Source organism: Capra hircus, chromosome 8 (assembly GCF_001704415.2).
Source record: "Capra hircus breed San Clemente chromosome 8, ASM170441v1, whole genome shotgun sequence".
In the NCBI taxonomy this organism is placed as follows: Eukaryota; Metazoa; Chordata; class Mammalia; order Artiodactyla; family Bovidae; genus Capra; species Capra hircus.
The window spans coordinates 105,707,556-105,722,940 of NC_030815.1; the positions used below are offsets into that span (position 1 = coordinate 105,707,556).

Below are 15,385 nucleotides of genomic sequence, written 5' to 3' on the forward strand. Positions count from 1 at the left end.
GTAAAGCAGAAATCGAGGTGTGCTTTCAGAGATTCGAGAGAGGACCTGAGAAACAGACCTGCCTCCTGTCAGCAGTTGCTGGGTGTGGGCATTGAGGGGGGTGCGGTGCGGAGGGGGGGCGGTACAAAGCCGCACTGCGACTGCCACAGGGCAGAGTCTGCAACTGGGAGACAGTTTGAAATCGCAGGCCAGGCCAGGCCAGTCAGCTGTCAGGAAATGGGGCATATGGTAAGACAACTGGGGAGGGGGGCGCCTGCTGGTTACTCTGGAGAGCTGGACCGGAGATTACTTGAAGGAGGCAGGGAAGGAGGAAGGGCAGGAAAGAAATGACAACAACCTTTCGTGCTGAAAAACCGTATAGGCCTGCCTTCTGGAACCTGAAGGACAAAGGAGCTGCAGCTCTCCCTTATCTGGGGCTCAGGAAAGGAAACTTTTGAAAGAGATAAATTTAGACTCACTAGAAGCCACTCACCTTCCCACAGAGGGAAGTCAATCACCTTAGCATGGGGCTCCAAGTGGCGACATGGTCTGGGGACAGAAATAATTGCAAAGAAAGTTTAACTGAAGCCAAGGATGAGTGAGCTGAAATGAAATGGGCTATTCTAATATAATGGGAGTCTAGGGAGTTCCCTAAATCTGGAGGTTGTTGTCAAAAGAGAAGAGTGTGATCTGTTCACTATACTCCCTTCCACCAGCAAATCAGGGTGGACTGGCCCTAGCTATTCAGGGAAAACAAGACTGAAGGGAACAACGAACAGAGTATTTGAGGCAGAAGGAAGACTCCTGATGGGGCTAAAATTCCGTATGAGCCCAGAAACTCCCAGATCAGCCTTCAAGGAGCAAAGCTCTCTCTTATCAACCAGTCTATTGATGGGGGAAGGCAAGCTTGCTGGATAATCAGGAGATCTGAGTTCAAAGGCCAGTTCTAAAATGACTTGCCTTGTGACCTTAGCCAAGGCCCTTCCCCACATGCAAATGAGATCCTGAGATTCCACGATACCCCTTCAGGATCCAGTACCTTACTTCCCAATATGTGCCCTTCATTTAGACCAGGCTAATCTTCACCCTTGACAGTGGAAACTCATGGATTTGATCATGTATCACATGCCAGTCACTCTGATGGTTGCTATGAGAAATCAAACTACATAAAACAAGCAATGTGCCCATATCACAGTGGGATGCACGCACCCCTCACTCTCTCCAACTAAATTAGATCCCACTGTTAATTGATTTCCTGGAACACTGTATCTTTACTTCATAATACCTGCTACAAATTAAGATTCTTCATATCACAGTGACTGGGATACGGTAAACCACTGTTAAAAGATGAGGCAGAAAGACTCTGCTGGCCATGGAGAGGGCCGGATTTTGGAGCGGGGTCAATCTGGAGATTTGCTTTCCTATCTGTCCCTCTCCTCTCATTTATCAATATATCCAGGCTTCTGCATGTTCCTTCCTGGACAGGAAAAGGACTACAGCTCTTCTCCCTCCCAGGAAGCACTATTCTTTGTCATCACTTCAAACTCCAGTTCATAAGCCTTGTCCTTAATGAAGGCCTTTGTTATTCCTTCTAATTTCTTTTGAAAGTCTTCAGATGGGAACTCTGAAAGCCACTGGCATTCCCTGGAACATATCTTTGCAAATCCAATTTTCACATATTTGTTTTCTAATTGAGTGGGTGTCTTCTAGCACATTTGTAGATCCCTTTCTTGAAGGTGAGGGGCAGTTGATTTTTTCCTTTCGATTCCAGGCAGCATTATTCTACCCAGCATCATGCTCAACACAGGGTTTCATAGACTATTGAAACGATAGAAAATCTAGATTCTAGAATCTCAGAATTGAGTAGCACATCCAGATTGCCCTTAAATATCTCTCAGGGTTTTTCTGATCAAGTGCCATCCGTCTTGGCTTGAGCATTTGGGTGGTAGAAAGAACATTACTAGGAGTTGGAGAACTCAATTCTGCATTAGGTTGTTGTGAGACTACCCATCACTTCTATCACCCTTGACTCCTCCCTCAACCTCACCCTTTGCCTGCAACTGCTCCCCAGCCTTTGTCCATTATCCCTCTCATCTATATCCCCAAATCTCCTTTCTCAATTTTGTTCCCATCATCCTGGCTTGAAGCTGCTAACATTCTCACGTGGCCTCTGTAACAGACACCTAGTTGACCCCATTCTGCTGTCTCCCTTTCCACTCTCATTGCAATCTACTCCCCGCACAGCTACCCTAAAGTTGAAAAAATGCAAGGCAATCATGACATGCCCCCCTTATTTATCCATTTAACAGTTTCCCTCTTTGCGGTTAGAATAAATCCTTAGCCTGCCATCATCTGCCGTTGCTTACCACTCTGCCTTCACCTCCCACTACTCTTCCCCTACTTTCTCAGCTTCAACCACACCAGATTCTTCATTTCCTGAAGTCAGTCAATTCCTTTCCCTCTTAGAACATCTGTCTCTGCTTGAAAACTTTTCCAGTGCTAACCCCCACTCATCTTCCAGGTGTTAGTTAAGTAACACTTCCTGTGGAAACTAGACTGTGAGCCTTCTTATTGCTTTCTAATCCAATAGTTGCACCCACCCCTCACTCTCTCCAACTAAATTAGATCCCACTGTTAATTGATTTCCTGGAACACTGTATCTTTACTTCATAATACCTGCTACAAATTAAGTACTTAAGTTTGCATGCCACACACACACACACACACACACACACACACACACACACACTGTATCTAAATACCACAAAGTCTAAAGCCATTTTTATCTCATCTCCCATTGTGTTCCAAGTAACCAACATGGTAGGTGGGACACTGCAGGTGCTCAAAAGCACGTGACAGCTACACAGGGGAATAGTTCAGGGAACTCACATTTTCATTCTGGTTCTATAAAATGGGAAGTGATGTGATATGCTGGATTAGAAGATGAGACCAGGGCTGGGGAGTCGGTCAGATACACATCTGAATCCTTACTTCCCCTCTCACTAGGTGGTGACCTTGAGACAGTCGGTTTACCCCTCTGTAATTGAAAATCTTCAACTGCAAAATGGAGGCCATGGTATCTCAAAGGGTTTTAATTGTGAAGCGGTAATTGCGCTGTCCTGGCTCTTTAACTTTCAATAAGGGGGATTTGGGAAAGTCACTTAACGCTGCCACTTCTTATCTGTATAAAGAGGATGAAAACAGCCTCTACTTCACAGGGCCCTTGTGAGGAGGACATAAATCAGTGGATGGAAAGTGCTTAGAATGCCCAGAGCATACACTAAATTAATGTTTGTGGCTATCGTTCTTATTAAAATACTTAGTAAAGAGCTTGACACACAGTGTGTGTCAGTCGCTCAGTCACGTACAACTCTTTGCCACCCCATGGACTGTAGCCCACCAGGCTCCACTGCCCATAAGATTCTCCAGGCAGGAATACTGAAGTGGGTTGCCATTTCCTACTCCAAGACATACAGCATTTCTTAATGAAGAGTAGCTAGTATCACCGCTCCTACAATCAACAATTATTAACTATTTGGCAGGATGAGGATGATTCTGATGTTGATGTTTCTTACCAGTCCTGGCTTCTGTTGACATGACCACAAATGATAGGTAAAGCTTTCTTTGTGATAATATCCTATTACATTTTTATGCAAAACTGTCTAAAAGTACACAGATATTTTTTTAAAAGATAAACATTTCTTACATATGGAACAGCTCTCAGTTCCTCTCATGCTATCATCTTATGGCTTTCAGATTTTGAGGCATGAATAAATCCCACTGAAGGCCTCGCATCTCCAGACAGAACAGCCCCAGTTCCTTCAACTCTCCAGGAAGACTTTCCCAATTAGACTGCATGTTTAATCTTCACATAATTTGGACAACCCAGTTGCTTTCCTGTTTATTCTCATATAGGAGTACTCTCATCTTTTAATTTCACATGTATGTCTGTATTTATTAACAAGGAAAGAGGTATTTGACATACCAATGAGAAAAAAAATAGCAATTTCTAAACAGCTTTCCTGAGAGTTGGCATGTTTGTGTGTTTGTGTACTCACTGACATACAGATAGAGAAAGAGAGAGAGGTGTTTCAAGAATGTTCAAGAAAATATTAATTCTGGCTATTTCTGGGTGATGGGAATTTTATTTTCTGCTTCATTAAATGTCTTTATTTTTGAACTGCTTGAATAGCCTACATAAGATAGTTACTTTTTAATAGATGGAAAGATTAATTACATTAAAAATTCCATTAACTATACTTATAGGATGATTTAAGATTGAAATTAAAATATGTGGAGAGCTAGAAAATGGGAGGATGGGATAGACAAAGGCTTTGGTCAGTGGAAAAGGAACTCCAGAGAACAGACTTCGCTGACTTCTAACACTTTGTGCGTAGGCACTTGTGAGTCTAGGGCGATGCTGACCAGTATACCAGACCTCTATCCCATGGTGCCCATGGCTTCCTCCCCCTGCCCAGATTTTGGGTCAGCGACTTGACCAGTGAAGTGCAGGTGTCTGCCCCCCATACCTAAAAGTCATCTGGAAGACTTGGCCTTGGTTCACATGCTGGGTCCGGTTGTTGTAACCATGCAGCATCTCTCCAAAGAGGGTGTCGTTGAACTTGGAGTCAGGCTTGAGGCACTTGGGGCCCTCGCAGACATCTGAGAGCATGAGGCAGGACTTTCCATCAGGAGCCAGCTTGTACTCCTCCACACAGCTGCATGATAAAACAGGGCCAAGAGTTAGCTTGCACGCTGGATGCCCCTATTGGGAGTGACCTAAAACCCAGGCCTCTTTTGCCGCAAAACAGGTCAGAGTTTTAGGAATGGAAACAGCTATGCTGGCTGGAATCTATCTAGGGCACAGGTGTCTAGAGAGAAGAACATTAATCCTGCAAATTGGTAAATTCAAGGAAAGTCATTTGTGACACTTTGGAGGCGTCGAGGGGGACTCGAGAGAGCACATCCACACACAAAGCAAATTTAAAAACTGTTTTCCATGAACACACAAACCTTAAAAAGCATGACAGACCAATTTGCAGGGAATTATCAACTAGTTTCTCAAATCAGAATCTATTCCCAGTGCATCTGTCGGCCAAGGTTGAAGACTGTAGCAAAAACAAGGATTTCCTTGCCCTTGTTGAGCAAAGGTGATAGTTCCAGGACCATGGACAGCGCACAGAGCAGCCGCCACAACTTCTGCTCAATTAGCAAAGTTAGCAGCCTTTGCTGGCTTCTAACCACCTAATCCCGACAGCAGCAGGGCCCTTGGCATGCCTTTGAAACTGGGATGGGCTCCTTGGTGGCCCAAATGGGCATCTGAATAGGGTGTGGAAAAAATATTTGCAATTTGGGGTGTTTACAGAGTGGAAAATAAATCTCTTAGAGAGACTGGGAAATTTTCTTGAGTATCTACCTACCCACAGTCCTTCTCTGGGCACTCTGTGTAGGGTGAACATCCTAAGACATACAAGAAAACAGGCTGCCTGACTGAAGGCAGATTAAAGAGGCAGCTTTGTCCCTTGCACTGTGTGTGAAGCCAGGCAAGTCATTTTACTTCTTTGTTTTCTAGTTTCCTCATCTGTAAAAGGAGGTTAACTCTGCTATCCTACATTACTTCACTAGGCTGCTGTGAGGTTCCATGACACACTGACTGCATAAACAGAAACTGCAGTATACTTAACAAAATAATTACAGAGAGGTTGTACTGGAGAAGGAAATGGCAGTCCACTCCAGTGTTCTTGCCTGGAGAATCCCAGGGATGGGGGAGCCTTGTGGGCTTCCGTCTATGGGGTCGCACAGAGTCAGACATGACTGAAGTGACTTAGCAGCAGCAGCAGTAATGGTGGTGATGGTGACATTTACTTATCGAGCGTATGCTATTGACTAGGCACTTTGTAAGTTTATTTTACCACCATGAAAAAGGTAGCATCATCATTCGTGCTTTACAGAGGAACAAAATGAGGAGCCGAAAAATAAAGCAAGTCACACCATAAGTCAAAGGTGGCATTCAAAATCAGGTCTGCTCAGCAACAAAGTCATCTTTTTCTCTACTTGTTGTTTCCAAATCCAGTTGTTCCTATTTGCATGGCATGACTCTGGTTAGGTTGTGCTGGCCTGACCCTGTTTAGGTTCTGCTGGTTGGAGGCAGCAGGAAGCAGACAGTCTCTTATCTGCCTTTCTTCCATGGGAGTGAGGATCTGCGGAATCTGACTGCAAAAAGACTCATGTGGGAGAAGGGAGAGACTTGGTTTGAGAAGGAAGTGTAGCCAGGATGCAGGAACCAGTGGCTGATGCTAGAGACATGGAACCCAGCTGAAGGCAGGAAGTAGGCAGGCAGAGCTGAAAACACAATCTACGATCACTGCATTTGAAAAGTCAGGAATATCTTGTATTTGGCGCAAGCTGACACCCTGTCCTTGTCTTCCTCTAGCCCCTGGTGTATTGTGCGGATGTGCTGAGGGTTTTTCCACCGTTTACGTGCTCCTGCACAAAGTACAGTGGAAAGTTCTTAGAAGGAGACCTGTTCTGGTACCTCGGTCAAGTCTGTCCTCATTTTGCATCTGCTAACATATGCAACGCTCCCCTCATAAAGTTGCAGTACAGAAAAAATTAGTTCTATAAATGTGCGGATACATGGTAAGGACTCAACAAAGTCTAGTTCCACACATTTATTCCAAAAGGTTCCTAGAAAATATGGGAAATGAGTTACTAGATTGATCTCACCCTCCTCTCTCTCTCTTACACACACACATACACAGATGCAGCCATGAGTAAACGCATGGTTGTAAAAGATTAGATGTTATCAAAGTTTATAGAGTAAAACATAGACGTTCTTAACTTCCCACTCCACACACACTCCTGTTCCAGTGGTCATCACTGTTAATAATTATATATTCTCATAGGATACTCTCAATGTATTTAAAGATAGACATAGTACATATTGTATTTTTATAATAGAAAATACCTTATATTTATTTACTATATCATATATTTTATATATATATATAACTTTTTCATAATAAACTCATCAACAGAATTACCCTATATGTTTTGTGAGATACGCATTTGCACCTAATATAATTTCTTGGAGATCTTTTCAAATCAGTATTCATATAGATCTATCTTTTTTAATAACTCTTTGGCATTGCACAGTATAAATGTACCATAATGATCTTACCAAAAGTTTATGGATAGACATTTCATTTGTTTGTTTGTTAATGCTGTCATGATAAAGAATTTTATAGATATGTCACTACACACCTTTCTGTTTCTATAAAACAGATTCTTAAAAGAGTAATTGCTGGGTCAATGTCTTATGAATCTTAAAACTCTGATAGATCTACTAAATGACTGTCTGTAGAGGCATGACCTACCCCCCTACCACGTGCTTTCCCACACCTTTCATGTCCATTACTGCCAGGCTGGGATGGCGACAGATACATCATTCTTGTTTGTGGCTTTGCATCTTCCTGATTACTGGTGGATCTCACCATATTTTCATGGCATGGCCGTGCATTTCTCATTCTGTACACTATCTATCTGTACGCCTCGACCATTTTTCTACTGTGAGACTCGTCTTTTTTTCTTATTGGCTTATACATGCTTGCATATATTCTCAATAGTTATCCTTCATCTTCCAAATATATTGAAATTTTCTTCCAGTTTGTACTTGTATTTCACTCATGCTTTTGATGTCTTATAACCTCTTTATCCTGGTCTTTTATTGCTTTTGAATTTTGTGTGATGCTTAGGGAGCCACCAGGATGAAAAAAACATTTTTCTCTATATTCTTCTAGCATTTATGTACTTTTTCATCTTTGGTTATTTAATCTGTGTGGAATTTATTTTTGTGCATGGTGAGAGTGATTAGTTTAACTTAATTATTTTTTAAATGGGTAGATGACTGTCTGAAGGAGCCATCCTTTCACTAAGTAGTTTTAAATGCCATTCTGTCATGTACTAAATCCCTATGTGTACTGTGTATACATGGTTGGAAATTTTATTTAATTATCTGTATATTCTCATAAAAATGCTGCACTAAATTAATAGAGCTTTATGGCATGGTTTGAATGTAGCAAAGTCAGTCTTCTCTTCATCAACACTAATTTTCTATTTCAAAATTTCCTCACTGTTCCTACTCATTTTTCCCTTCAGATAAATTTTAGAGTTGGCTTGTCCAATTCCCATGTAAAACTTTATTGGAATTTTGTGTGGTTCCAAACTGAATCTGTAGACTACATGAGGTTATTCAGTCACTAAGTTCTGCCCAACTCTTTGCAACCCCATGAACTGCAGCTTGCCAGGCTTCCCTGTCTTTCACTATTTCCCAGAGTTTGCTCAAACTCATGTCCATTGAGTCAGTAAGGCTATTCAACCATCTTGTCCTCTGTTATCCCCTTCTCCTCCTGCACTCAATCTTTCCCAGCATCAGGGTAGGGTCTTTTCCAATGAGTCAGCTCTTCGCATCAAGTGGCCAAAATATTGGAGCTTCAACTTCAGCATCAGTCCTTCCAGTGAATATTCAGTGTTGATTTCCTTTAGATTGACTGGCTTGATCTCCTTGCCATCCAAGGGACTCTCAAGAGTCTTCTTCAGCACCAGAGTTCAAAAGCATCAATTCTTTGGCACTGAGTCTTCTTTATGGTCCAACTCTCACATGCGTACATGACAACTGGTAAAACCATAGCTAGACTATATGGACTTTTGTCGGCAAAGTGATGTCTCTGCTTTTTAATACACTAAGTTTATCATAGCTTTCCTTCCAAGGAGCAAGATCTTTTAATTTCATGGCTGTAGTCACCATCCACCAGAGAAGGCAATGGCACCCTACTCCAGTACTCTTGCCTGGAAAATACCATGGGCAGAGGAGCGTGGCAGGCTGCAGTCCATGGGGTCGCGAAGAGTCGGACACGACTGAGCGACTTCCCTTTCACTTTTCACTTTCATGCATTGGAGAAGGAAATGGCAACCCACTCCAGTGTTCTTGCCTGGAGAATCCCAGGGATGGGGGAGCCTGGTGGGCTGCTGTCTAGGGGGTCACACAGAGTCAGACGCGACTGAAGTGACTTAGCAGCAGCAGCAGTCACCATCCACAGTGATTTTGGAGCTGAAAAAAATAAAATCTCTCATTGTTTTCACTTTCTCCTCTTCTATTTGCCAAGAAGTGATGGAATCAGATGCCATGATCTTAGTTTTTTAATGTTGTGGTGACGGGGCTTATGTGACTGAATGAAGCTATGAGCCGTTCCATGCAGGGCACTCAGTGGATGGGTCATAGTGGAGACTTCTGACAAAACGTGGTCGGCTAGGCGGGAATGGCAAACCACTCCAGCATTCTTGCCACAAGAATCCCATGAACAGTACAGAAAGACTAAATGAGGAGAAGTTGCTGATTTTTCTTCCTTTAGGATATATGCACTGAGAGTCACCTCTGTACTAGACAGCGTTGACAAGAATGAGAGGTGCTGTCTTATGCTCACCACGCTGGATCCTCTTAGGGGAAAGCCTGTAGGCTATGCAGGTAAGTTGCCCTTGCATTTGGGTTTAAGGGGCCATGTGCAGGGATTCCAAGAGATGGAGTCAGTGTAGACGTGATATAAGTCTCCGTCAGACCCCGCCCTTATAAACACCCTGTGTGATTTTCAAGCCCTCTCTTCCCTAGCTATGGGAAGCTTAGAGAACATGTGTTCCAGATCCATACTGCAAGATGGAAGAAGGCTGCCTTAGTTACAGTGGACCTCATGTCAACCGGAAACCAACTTTTGAGTGCAATCTTCTGGTTTGGAAGGCTTCATCTGTTGCAGCAACATAGCATATCTTATCCTCATTGACTGCTGCAGCAGCTTTACAGATGGGAGTCTTCTAATTCAGAACCATAGCTGGCGTTTCCATTTAGCAAATGTTCCTTAAAAGTCTTCACTGAAGTTTTAGACTTTTAGTCATAAAAGCCTTGCACAGATCTGTTGTTCAGTCGCCAAGTTACGTCCAACTCTTGCAATACCATGGACCATAGCGCGCCAGGCTTCCCTGTCCTTCACCATCTCCCAGAGTTTGCACAAACTCATGTCCATTGAGTCAGTGATGCCATCCAACCATCTCATCCTCTGTCATCCCCTTCTCCTCCTGCCTTCAATCTTTCCCAGCATCAGGGACTTTTCCAGTAAATCAGCTGTTCACATCAGGTGGCCAAAGGACTGGAGCTTCAGCCTCAGTATTAGTCCATCCAATGGATATTCAGGGTTGATTTCCTTTAGGATTGACTGGTTTGGTCTCCTTGCTGTCTAAGGGACTCTCAAGAGTCTTCTCTAGCACCACAGTTTGAAAGCACCAATTTATTGGTGCTCAGCCTTCTTGATGGTCCAACTCTCACATCTGTACATCTACTGAAAAAATCATAGCTTTGACTGTACGGCCTTTGGTCAGCAAAGTGAGGATTTATTCATAAGCATTTATGCAATGCCTTAATGTGGAGAAGTTATAAGCAGGTATTTTGGATCCAGACTACCACAGTTCGAATCCAGATTCCACCATTTATTGGCTGTGTGACCTTGGAAAAATTGCTTAACTTCTCTGTACTTACTTGGCTTGCCTATGAAGAAGTTTGCACTGCACAGAGGCACCATGAGGACTGAATGAGCTATGTCTGAGATACAGTATGCCCAAGCACATAGTAGAATGATGGCTTCTGCTATTACAGTCTTTTCCACTTGAGGAATAGGGCCAGTTTTTCATGTATTGTTTCCCTTATATTTTCTAGTTAGTTATTGCTGATATCAAGCAAAGTTATTACTGATTTTCGAAAGCTGATTTTTCATACTACCACATAAGAAGCCCGTCAGTTCTAACACATCAACCAGATTTTTCTAGATGAATGAGTATAGATTTGCCCAGTTTGGGTATTCAGATTATGCTAGGATTATGGAATAAATTAGAAAACTGTCTTTTTTTTTTTTTTTTATCTTCCATCTCTGGACTGGTTTACATAAAATAGAGGTTATCCATTCCTTGATGATTTGATAAGACCTGCCTTTAAAGTACACTGGGCTCGATGTCGTCTTTTCAATTGCAGACATTTAGCTCTCTTATCATTTTATTTTATGTTATCTGGCTATTTAGATGTTCTACTGTATCATGATTCAAACTAGGCAATTTATATTTTCTAAGGAAATAATGCATTTCATCAAGACTTTCAAATGTATGGGCACAAAGTCACACACAGTATTCTCATTAAAGTTGTTTTATCTTCTGTGCTTCTGTGGTTATGTCCCTCGCTCATTACTAATGTCTTTATGTGTGCTCGCTCCTTTGAACAAGCTTTTGCCTTTTATGGGCAAGCCTTTTTTTTTTTCCCCTCTATTTATTTCAGCTTTTATTTGTATTAATTCCTTCCTGCTGCTTTCTTTGCGTCTGTTTTATGATTCTTTTTCTGGCTTCTGGAGTTGAGCGCTTCATTTGCTTCTTTTCAGTCTTTCTTGCTTCTTAGTGAATGCTGTGGAGCTTCTGGCTACTGCTCTTCCTCTGTTCCATGGGTTTGCTACGAGCCCTTCCAGATCCCCCTTGTTTCTAAAGAGGTGATAATTTGAGTATGAGTTTTTTATTTAACTAGATGCAAAAATTTAGAAGGTTGCTTTTTGTAATTCCCATATATATATATATATATATAACACACACACATATATTTGTATGCTAGATAGATTATACTAATATCTAATATTATTGCATTCTCATCTGAGAATGGCTTCTCTGGTGGTTCAAATGGTAAAGAATCTGCCCACAATGCAGAAGACCTGGGTTCGATCACTGAGTCCGGAAGATCCCCTGGGGAAGGGAATGGCTACCCACTCTAGTATTCTTGCCTGGAGAGTTCCATAGACAGAGGAGTCTGACAGGCTACAGCCCATGGGGTCACAAAGAATCAGACATGACTGAATGATTAACACTTTCACTTTCAGTCTCAGAATTTAGCTTGTATAATTTCTACTTTGGTCAATCTACTGAAATTCCAAGGAGGAGGCACAAGGTGTCAAGTTCAGATTTTGGATCTAATTAAAGCTATGGTCAAATACTGGTTGTACCACTTCCCAGCAGAATGACCCTGGTCAAGTCTGTTAACTACTCTAGGCCTCAGTAATATAATCTATTAAATGGGGATAACAATGATCTTTATTATAGGGCTGATGAGAGAATTAGAGAAAACTGACATAAACGATAATATCTATGACGTAGTGTCTAATTAATGTATCAGCTACTGTGACGTTAATGATAAACGTCACTGTGATTATGCTAGTATTATCTCTGACTGCTTCTTGATCTATTAGCCCATTTAGACTTCTATGACAATGTACATTTATTTCCTGTGGTTTTCAGATCGTAGCTGCTGGCTTCCACCTAAATTGAGATTTCCTAAAGCCAACAGAATTGCCTTTCTTTGATTCACTTTTTTTTTTTTTTTGCTGCAAACTATACAATTGGGAAATTCTTTGCTCCATTCATTGGAAATGAATTATACATATAAACATGCCTTATGCATATATTTTGAATATATAACTTTATATATTTATCCAAGCACAACTATTACATATAATGAGCTAAATATATGCACACATATGTAGATATATGTGTATATGTATGAACAGGCACACATATGCATACGCAAAGCTCACGCCTGCATTCATGATTACACAGTCTAGTGAAATATTTTTTCTCTGTATAACTGTATTTTCTCCTTATTGCAGTGTATAGTAGATGGAGAAATGGTCCCCTCAAAATATCTACATCCTAATCCCCAGAATCCATGAAATGCTACCTTACACGTTAAAAGGAATTTTACAACTGTGATTAGGTTAAGAATTTTCATATGAGATGGTTATTCTGGATTATCTGAGTGGGCTCAAAGTAATCATCATTATCATTAAGTCACTAAGTCATGCCCCATCCTTTGTTACTTCATGGACTGAAGCCTGCCAGGTTCCTCTGTCCATGGGATTTACCAGGCAAGAATACCAAATTGGGTTGCCATTTCCCTTCTCCAGGAGGCCTTCCTGACTCAGGGGTCAAGCCCAAGTCTCCTGCACTGGCACGGAGGTTCTTTACCGCTGAGGCATCAATCAGAAGTGTCCTTATAGGAGGACATGAGGTAGAGAAGAGCATTGGGCTCAGAGAAGGAGATGCAACTTGACAGCAAAAGAAAGAGAGAAAGATAAACAAACAGACACAGAGACTATGCCTCTGGCTTCAAAGTCCTGTTGCTGTCTAGATTTCAGAAACTCTCCCTTCCAGAACTGCAAAATAATAAATCTATATTATCTTAGATTAGTTAAATCTATATTGTCAAGATTGCTGGGAGAAATATCAATCACCTCAGATATGCAGATGACACCACCCTTATGGCAGAAAGTGAAGAGGGACTAAAAAGCCTCTTGATGAAAGTGAAAGGGGAGAGTGAAAAAGTTGGCTTAAAACTCAACATTCAGAAAACTAAGATCATGGCACCTGGGCCCATCACTTCATGGCAAATAGATGGGGAAACAACGGGAACAGTTAACCGACTTTATTATTCTGGGGCTCCGAAATCACTGCAGATGATGACTGCAGCCATGAAATTAAAAGACTCTTGCTCCTTGGAAGCAAAGTTATGACCAACTTAGACAGTAAAAAACAGAAACATTACTTTGCCAACAAAGGTCTGTCTAGTCAAAGCTATGGTTTTTCCAGTGGTCATGTGTGGATATGAGAGTTGGACTATATAGAAAGCTGAGCACTGAAGAACTGATGCTTTTGAACTGTGGTGTTAGAGAAGACTCTTGAGAGTCCCTTGGACTGCAAGGAGGTTAAACCAATCAATCCTAAAGAAAATCAGTCCTGAACATTCATTGGAAGGACTGAAGTTGAAGCTGAAGCTCCAATACTTTGGCCACCTGATGCAAAAAGATGACTCATTTGAAAAGACTCTGATGCTGGGAAAGATTGAAGGTGGGAGGAGAAGGGGATGACAGAGGATGAGATGGCTGGATGGCATCACCAACTTGATGGACATGAGTTTGAGTGAACTCCCGGAGTTGGGGATGGACAGAGAAGCCTGGTGTGCTACGGTCCATGGGGTCGCAGAGTTGGACACAGCTGAGCGACTGAACTGAACTGATACTGTGTGAAGGTGTGTGTGTGGTAGTGAATTGCAGAAGTACTAGGAAGCTAATACCCAACCCTCATAGGGAGGTGGTGCTCCCATTTTCAGACGAGAGAACTGAAGTTTAGAGAAGTAAAGTAACTTGCCTGTGGAAATACGCCTTGCCAACAGCCAGGTTAGGAATCCAAGCTGGAGTTCATATTTCAAGAAGTGTGTATATGAATGTGTGTGGTGAGAGCATATGTTTGTGAGTGTGTGTGAGTGCGAGTGCGTGTGAGTGTGTGTGCGTGCATGTGAGTGTGTCAGTGAGTGTGAGTGCATGTGTGAGTGTGAGTGACTATGTATGTGTGAGTGTATGTATGAGTATGAGTTAGTGTGTGTGTATGAGTGTGTGCGTGAGTGTGAGTATGAGTGCATGTAAGTATGTGTGTGAGTGCGAGTGCGTGTGAGTGTGTGTGTGTGCATGTGAGTGTGTCAGTGTGAGTGCATGTGTGAGTGTGACTATGTGTGTGTGTGTATGTATGAGTATGAGTCAGTGTGTGTGTGTATGAGTGTGTGTGTGAGTGCATGTGAGTATGTGTGTGTGTGAGTGCACATGAGTGTGTTTGAGTGTGTGAGTGTGTGTGTGTGATGCATGTGTATGTGAGTGTATGAGTATGAGTCAGTGTGTGTGTGTATGTGTGTGTGTGAGTGTGAGTGCATGTAAGTATGTGTGTGTGTGAGTGCGTGTGTGTGTGTGCATGTGAGTGTGTCAGTGAGTGTGAGTGCATGTGTGAGTGACTATGTGTGTGTGTGAGTGTATGTATGAGTATGAGTCAGTGTGTGTGTGTGTGTGAGTGCGAGTGAGTGTAAGTGCATGTAAGTGAGTATGTGTGAATGAGTGTGTGAGTGTGTGTGTGTGATTGTGTGTGAGTGTGTATCACTTCAGTCATGTTACAACTGTAGGTGCGTGGTATTTTCCTTTGCCTGAGGCCAGGAAAAGACTGGCATAGCAGGAGAGGAAGGAAGGAAGATAAAAGGCCAGGGTTCAGTTATTAATAGTAAGACCCTTAGAGATGTAGGGATTGAGAGCAAGAATAAGAACGGAACTCGTAAAGGCGAATGATCCTTTGAGTTTTAAAACATCAGCAGCTCTCTCCCCCAAGCCACCTCCGGGCACAGGATGATTTATGCAAAGGTCTATTTAGTTGTTGGTTTCTGGTGTTTTTTTTTAAATCTTATTTTTGTACCATGCAACATAATTATACAGCTACTTCAGAACATTCTGTCGTCTGGGAG

At 42.2% G+C, this 15,385-nt stretch overlaps 1 protein-coding gene across 2 annotated transcripts in view; it reads right to left on the reverse strand.

Moving 5' to 3' along the window:
* Positions 1 to 15,385, reverse strand: part of ASTN2 (astrotactin 2) — a 1,019,535-nt gene that overhangs the window by 351,706 nt on the left and 652,444 nt on the right. For both annotated transcript variants that reach the window (XM_018052685.1, XM_018052684.1), the window contains exon 13: positions 4,509 to 4,697. In XM_018052685.1, the coding sequence (XP_017908174.1) occupies positions 4,509 to 4,697 (189 nt within the window). The remainder of the gene's footprint in view (positions 1 to 4,508; positions 4,698 to 15,385) is intronic.